At 44.9% G+C, this 8449-nt stretch overlaps 1 protein-coding gene across 1 annotated transcript in view; it reads right to left on the bottom strand.

Annotated features, from left to right (window-relative positions):
* The window catches only part of nrxn3b (neurexin 3b), a gene marked incomplete at both ends in the record, with an annotated part of 275203 nt that overhangs the window by 60081 nt on the left and 206673 nt on the right, over window positions 1–8449 (bottom strand). The window contains one exon of the mRNA XM_084439792.1: window positions 3690–3871. Within this exon, the coding sequence (XP_084295918.1) occupies window positions 3690–3871 (182 nt within the window). The remainder of the gene's footprint in view (window positions 1–3689; window positions 3872–8449) is intronic.

The following is an 8449-nucleotide window of genomic DNA, read 5'->3' as shown; positions in this document are numbered from 1 at the left end:
TCACACACACACACACACACACACACACACACACACACACACACACAAATGGTCTAAGTTGTGTTATTCTTGTTTGGGGCTGAACAGGTGGTGGGGGTTTTAGTGTGCACAGTGGCACCTTGCTGCTGCTGCTCCCGGGAGGAGAGCGCTCTTTGAGGAGAGAAACACTTTCAATCTGCTGGCATAATTGTAGCTCCTCTCCTCTTCATTCCTCCTCAACATTACTTTCACACCACATCAGCAGATTCTCCTCTGCTGCACTTCCAAGGCTTCTCTGGCAGGTCTACACTACATCCAGCATCCTTGCGAATGGTTATGTAAATAAGTAAACATCTACAAGGTCTTATGAGATATTGATGCGCTATTGATGCGCAGTTGATTTACCGAGGCTGGGGATTGGCCAATGTTAGCTATCCCACGTTCTCTGCAAGTAGCGGAACCCTGCAGAAGTACGCCAAAATTCTCATTCATTATTCATATGGCATTTCAGGAAGTAGGCTAGGTCTGAGAGGAGGTGCAGCACTAAGTTAGAAATAACCAGGCAGTCATAGCATTGAGTCGGATATTATGCATATTATGGGATCTACTTCAATGTCATGACTTACTCTAATGGCTTCACAGAGACTGGTTCTTATCCTTACCTAACAGATGCTTCTTTCACCACCAGTCAAAGACTGTAGTTAATTGGCGGTTAATTGGAAATCTCTGTTAATTAGTGAAGAACGAGGATTTATTGATGTATGAGGCTTCTCTGATAAATGGGTAGAGGCTCATCAGCGATGTACTATATAAAAGAGGACTATGATTGGAGTATACGGTATAGTCTAAAAGAGTCCTGTTAAAAGGAGTATACTGTCATCTAAAAGAGGACTATGATCTCTATAGGAAAGGACAGAGCCGTTCTTCCCTAGGAAGCTCAGGTCCTTTGGTGTGTGTAGCAGGCTGCTACGGATGTTCTACCAGTCTGTTGTAGCCAGCACACTCTTCTTTGCCGTGGCCTGCTGGGGAAGCAGCACAAGGACAAGCAAACTGAACAAGCTAGAGGAAGGCCAGCTCTGTTGTGCTGCAACAACTGACCAGCCTGGAGGCTGTGGTGGAGAGGAGGATGAGGGACAAAGGCTCATCCCACCCAGGTACAATATGGAGCGGTTCAAGTGTTCCTTTGTGCTAGTGGCCATCAGACTCTCTAACAGTGCCTGAGCGTTCCTGAGTGGAGGTGTGCATGTACTGTATGTACTGTATGAGTATTACTATACATATCTATACCGTCTGTATGTATTCTATATTTTACACATGTTGTATGTATGGATGGATGTACTGTATATACTGTGTTACTGTACCTGTTCTTTTTTTATGCTTATCCGCTACTACATACTACTGTATGTATATTCTGCATTTCCAATCTTTGCTGTAATTTCCCACTGCTGACTCTGAGATGCCAAATTTCCTCCTATGGGGATTTTTAAAGCTCAAATCTATCAATCTATCTATCTATCTATGTGGAGTATATACTGTAGTCTGATGTGGGGTATAGTCTAAAAGAAGACTTTGATGTGGAATATATAATCTAAAAGAGGTGGAGTACTGTGTATAAAATTAAATTCGACCCGCACTCTGGGGAAATATTCTTCTCTGCTTCTGCTGCAGCCACTGGCTGAATTGAAACCGTCTGGCTACCGTCCGGTTGCCTTCACACCAATAATAATGAAGTGCTTCGACTGATCCTGCAGCACATCAAAGCCAGCCTCCCACTAACCTTTGACCCTTAACAGTTCGCCTACAGAGAGCGAATTGGTCTACAGAGGATGCCACACACTACACTGACCCACCTTGACCGCAAGGGGAGCTATGTTAGGATACTTTTCATAGACTTCAGCTCTGCATTTAACACCATCAGCCCGGGCAGACTGGTCAACAAACTTACCCGCCTAGGTTTTTCCTGACCTATCTGCCACTGGCTAACCAATGGTCCCCAGTCTGTTAGGCTAGGCCCACACCTCTCCTCTACACTCTCTACACACATGACTGTGCCCCCACCCATCCAAGCAACTTCATCATCAAGTTTGCGGATGACACGACTGTGGAAGGGCTCATCTCAGGAGAAGACGAGACAGCCTCAGGGACCAAGTTCACAGATTGGCACTGTGGTGTTCAGAGAACAACCTAGTCCTGAATGCCATACAGACGAGGATAAATCCAGGCACTCCAAAAACGAGGGAAAGGATATATTAAAAAGCCTTTATTAAATCATGGCTGCTCAAAAATGTAAAAAGCCAACATGTTTCGGTCAACACAGGACTTTCTTCAGGGCTAACAGGCAATGGTTAGCCCTGAATGCCTCAAAAACAATAGAGGTCATGATAGACTTCTAGAGGAAGAGGGCAGACCCTGATCCTCTTTACATCGATGGGGTTTGTGAGGAAAGATTTCCAGATTTCAGGTTCCCGGGCATTCACACAGCTGGAGATTTGCCCAGGACTACCAGCACCACCGTAATAGTCAAGAAGGTGCAGCAGCGACTCTACTTCTTCAGGATCCTCAGACAGAACCACCTGCAGGAGAAGCCGATGGTATCCTTCTACCACTGCCGAATCGTGCAAAAAATCTACAAAATCAGACTGAACCCAGCGTTGTTGTCAGCAGATCAGAAGGACGTGCTTATCTTGGGACACATAATGGGTCAAGTTAGAACAACAGAAATGAACGGCTGTGGGAATGGGAGCAGGTGGGGATGGTTAACCAGCTATTGTTCCCACCCCACTACCTGGCTGTGAGAAGTGTGAACAGCTCTGAATATTTAGAGCCCTTTTTCTCTGCTTAGTGATTTCAGGTGTACCGACATTCACAGAAGCATATCTTCTTGCAGATTTCAATACATGGTGCATAATCTGAAATCTTACAGTTGACATTTTAATAATATGTAAAAAAAAAAAAAAAAAAAATGAAAAATGACCTTGGCCGATATCAGCTCCTCTGGTACTTACTTAATCCTCTTCGTTCCTTGAGGAGGATAAGGCTGCAACTATCTGCTTCCATCTGGTCCTGTCCTGTGCAGCATGTTATGCCTCGCCAAGTTAGGTTAGCTGTTTTCAGTTCTGAGGTCGAAGTTCTTCGCCAGGTTGTTTTTGACCTCTGGTGAAGGTCACATATGACAGGAACGCCTTCCATGGGGTAAAGGGGATGAGCCTTCCCTCAGCTCTTGTATGGTCCTAATGTTTACTCAACTGCTTTGCTCTGGTTTTGAGTTCAATCATTTAAATACCAGATGACTCCTGTATTCCACTGATGTTGATCACGTGCTTTCCTGAAACCCCTCCTCTAACGCCCGTTTCATTACGTAAGTGGTGTTCGGAGCCAACGTCCGATCTCTTTGACAACTTCCTGTCTGAGTTTGAATATGACTATACTCAGGTGTTCTTGGAAGAAACTTTTGGTCTCCCTCCAAAGAACTTGGTTGCAATTGTACAGGTATGTTTGGAAATAAAGAGTTCAAAAACCAGTTTTTGAGCTTTGGATCGAACCTCGGCAAATCTTCACATTGAATTTTATTGGATTCTTCTTGCTACTGTATGGAGTGATTCGGCACCGAAAGGATATTTTTTGGGGAGTGAACACATTGGTTCTTGATCTCTGGATACCGTATGTAGCCTAAAAGAAGGGCTGAGGATGTGGAATAGAAGAGGACTTACAATGTGTAGCATGATGTAGTCGCCGAGGCGAGGGGCGCTGTCGATGCGGACCAGGATGCCGTCTTTGATGGTGGTGCTGAAGCCCACGGCCAGGCGATCGGTCCGCGTGCTCGGACGCTCGTTGTTTGGCCATGTGTAGGTGATCAGACCTCCGCCCTTCCCAAAGATGTAGGTGGTGCCAGCTGTAGAGAGGAGAGGAGAAGAGGAGGAGGGTATTCGTTAGATTTGCGAGAGGAAAAGGGATTGATTACATTCTGGACCACACATGTAACTAGCCAGTTGGGAGAATAACCTCCAACACGACACATCCCTATAAACTCACAGCCCAATTGTTTGGATAAAGGGCCGTGTCCGAATCCTACATGGACTAGCTAGCCAATGAGGTGAAAGCAACAGTCCTATTTCGGGTGGTAATGAAATTCCTCTACCTCCATCTGAAGTTGGAGTCGCTGGCTCCCTGGGCGCACCCCCCCCCGGCCCCAGACCGATTCCATTCTTAAATATAGCCTCTTCCCGGGGAATATGATTGCAGCCAGGGCGACCAAACACGGCTAAGCCTCCCAATCCTCATGCATTATTCATGAGACTGCAACCTAAGAACAATGACTGGCACTGGGAGACCAGGCAGGAAAGAATCCAACAACCGTCCTTGGTATTCGACAAGTGCAGGGCGAGGAAAAAGGCTTCAGAATCACAACCAGGGGAGAACATCTTCCTCCAACTCTGTGAACCGTGCAGACCCAAACTCAAACTTTAAATCAAACTCAGCCCAGACAAAGAGAGAGAGAGAGAGAGAGAGAGAGAGAGAGAGAGAGAAAGAGAGAAAGGTAGGTGTTGGATCAGGTGAGATTCAATTCCAACCCCAGACCTCTCGGAGGTTGAAGAGAATTAGAAAAGCCTCAGAATCCCTGACAAGCTTTGCTAGCTTGTCCACTGTAAACTTCATCAGCTGCTTGAAGGCAGAGGACCCTCAGCAGATACTCTGGGCTGAATCAATACTGCCAGTCAGCTCGTTCCGGCCACAGCTATCGAGCCGTTCTCAGACTTTTGTGTTTATAGAGCTTTAAGTGAAAGAGACGAGACTCCAGATAAATTGATGTTGAAGTGGGATGGAGTCTGTGTCTTTCATTAGATTAATTCATCCCCCCTCTGTGTGTGTGTGAGTGTGTTCCGCTCTCCCCCCCTCTCCTTCTCTCTTGATCTTTCTCTCTCTATCTCTCTCCTCTCTCTCTCTCTCTCTCTCTCTCTCTCTCTCTCTCTCTCTCTCTCTCCCACTCTCTTTCTCACCTGAACATCTGCCTGGTCTGGCAAGAGTGACCAGCTGTCTGGTCCTCCTTCAGAAACAGGAAACAATATGCCCTGGGGTCTCTGTGCCCAGATTGGGGAACATATGGATGTGAGACGGAGAGAGAGAGAGATGGGTGAAGAAAGAGGAGGAAGAGAGGGATTCTAGTCACCAGCTTTTCCGCTTTTCTCTCTGCAAGACAACCAACATTTGAGATTCTGCGCAGTATCTGAATAGATAAAACCACAAAAGAAAATGCTTCTCAAAATCCAAACTCTTCTCCATATAATTTTCAACGACAATAATGTACTCCGATCTCCGTACAAAGGATAATGTAGAAATAAAACTAACATTTCATCACATCTGCCTGAGAGCCAGTGTTAATTTTGACAACAAATATTGATTTAGATTTAGTCATAGTTTGACTAAAATGCTATTTAGTTTTAGTAATATATTAGTAATCTGATTTGTTTTAGTTTTAGTCTAGTTTTAGTTGACTACATAGCATTAAGATTTTAGTCAACTAAATCTACAGTAGATTTAGTCAATTAGTTAATTGCATTAACCATTTCTCTAGATAATTTGTGAGCCATGACTTTCAAGGAAATCTCAGCATTCTGATTGGATCTCTTCCCAAATCATCCCTCCTTAACATTTTTGTCTAGTTTTTATTTGTTGACGAAAATGTCAATAGATTTTGTCAGTTTTTGTCATCATGAATTCGTTTTTATTTAGTTATCGTCTTGTGACGATAACTACATAAAGGCTGTTGACGAATAATATTCGTTATCGTTTTCATAGACAAAATTAACACTGCTTAGAGTCAGCGACCCATTTAACACTGGGTTGGACGGCTATGATAGGTCAGACCTGATCCAGCCTGGCTGTCTGATTGGTTGTCTCCTCCCTCAAAAGTCCCTGTGCTGTCAAACTGGTGCTGGGGATGGTGGCGTACGCAGATCAGGCCCCCAGGATTCAAAATCTAAATTGAAAAAAAAATGCGTCATTGGCGCCTTTGACATGCACAGTCAAGGCAAGTTAAGGCGGCAATGACGCGTTTTTGTAGTCAACGAACAGATGTGAAATGCAAACGCACGTTCATGGTTCAGAGCCATGAACGTGCGTTTGCATTTCACATCTGTTCGTGGACTACAAAAATGCGTCATTGGCGCCTTGACTTGCCTTGACAGCGCACGTCAAAGGCACCAATGACACGTTTTTTTCAAAGATGGCACGGTCTTATAGGGCTTCACGTCTTCGAGCAGTCAGTGAATGGAGTGACCCTATCCAGTTCTATTAATACATCCATGACGCAGATACAGAACCCTGGGGAGCCAATTATCATGTTGATTCGCTAAGATTCGCTAAGAGTGTTGAGACACTGCTCAATCCCATGCAGACACACACACAAATACACACACACACACACACACACACACACACACACACACACACACACACACACACACACACACACACACACACACACACTCGTTCTCAGACACATGCATTTCCTTACTGGTGGGAGAGCGCCATGCTCCTTGGTGTGTGTGTACAGCTTGGTGTGTGTGTACAGCTTGGTGTGTGTGTACAGCCCCACAAGGAGACAGTTGTATACAGTAATTCATGTGTCCACCGCTCTTTAAAACAAATCAGGCTGTCAAACGGCACACTCTTATGGATATTCATGTGACCACCACAGCCACCAAGGAGGAGAGAGAGGGAAGCTAGGTGGATGGAGGTTATGCAACAGATGGAGGGCTTCCACTGGATGGAGAACTGATACAGATCAGTTCACCACAGACCTCAAAAGACCCCGAAAAACTCACTTCTAGCTTGTTGCAAAGAAAAAAGCATCATCTAACCAGACTACAGCACCCTCATTAGAAGGCTAATTGGATGATTGTGAGGGTAACGTTAGTCTGATGAAGATCGCATGATCGAAACGTTAAAACAAACTAATGGGAACAGCATCATTTATTTGCTCCAGTGTGAAGACTCTTCTTCTCTTCTGTTTTTCTCATTTGCTACTCCGGTTTGTCCTGCACCTGGTCTGCATAGCAATCTCTTTTCTGTTCAATGATTGTCTGGGTACACAGTAAAATGTTTTAGCATCATTAGCATATTTCAGTGAACTGTTAGTTATTCTTCATATTCCTGCCTGCAGTCAGCTTGCGTTCTGTCAGACATTTTTACCTCCGCCACAGCAACAATGCAGGGTGAGAGGTAATATTTTCGGCGGCGTGCGTTTGTTTGTGTGTTTGTGCATGTGTTTGTTAGCAGGATTACGCTAAAACTACTGGACCAATTTTCACAAATGGTCCACCTTAGATTTTCACATGGTCCACCTTAGAACCTATTACATTTTTGGAGCAGATCCGAAGCACAGGTCGGTTCCATGATCCGCCCAAACACGGCTGGCCATTCACCTCCATTCATTTTTGGAACCAGGATTATCCAAAAACTACCAAACCGATTTTTATGAAACTTGGTGAAAGGGTGTATCATGGGCCACCTTAGGTGGGCTATGCGGGGGGAAAGCCTGGAGTGCACCGCACTGCCCCCCACCAGCTGTGACCCGAGGGGGGTGCCACAGAGCTGGTCAAATACAGCCACCCATTCACCTCCAGTCTTTTTTTTTTAACCAATATTCACTGGGGCGGGTCCACAAGCCCCCCAAACACGGCCCGGATGGCCACTTTCCTCCATTCCTTTTTTGGACTAGGATTACTGTGATATTTATATGTAATGTACTGTCTTTACTATGTGGGCTACGAGCCTGTAATAAAGTTTATATTACGCAAAAAATACAAATCTGCTTTTTATGAAACTCGGTGGAGGAGTGTAGCATTGGCCAATTTAGAGCCCATTAAATGTTGGCATGCACAGAGCCACAAAATGCATTCAGGAGGAGGTCTGTTCTCTCTGAGCACCATTTCTAATTCTGTGTTTCAGCTGCTTCAAAAATGGGATATACCTTCACCAGAATCAGAATGAGTTCAGCTCCTGTAGATGTCTAGATATGGGGACCTGGTGCCCTATTTTCCGTCCCTGTCCCGAAGCTAGATATCAACTGGGTCTGATCATTTAATTGCAGTGCAACTCTTGAAGAAATCAGAATTTCTTACACCAGGAGGTTATTTACGGTAACATTTATGCCATTGCCCTTTCAAAGGACAGACCCAATCTACTGACAAAACTCCTCGGCATTCACGCCTCACAAATTAGCCCGACAGTAAACAACAGGAGTTCTGTGAGGGCAACTTGGCTTCATCAAAGTGAAAATAATTAAGATAAAATCAACATAGGAGTTCATCCAGAACAGGGCCACAGAACATCGCTACCATGGTGATGAGGCAACTGCAGAACCTCGCCACGACAATGGAACATTAATGACTGCTCTACAAATCTGGAAACCATGACCCTGCTAAACCTGACTCATAGATACAATTACCTAAAAGGCTCCACTGAAAGA

This window comes from Borostomias antarcticus, assembly GCF_949987555.1.
Source record: "Borostomias antarcticus genome assembly, chromosome: 6".
NCBI lineage: Eukaryota > Metazoa > Chordata > Actinopteri > Stomiiformes > Stomiidae > Borostomias > Borostomias antarcticus.
Note: the sequence above shows the minus strand (reverse complement) of the source record. Positions and strands in the feature narration are given on the sequence as shown.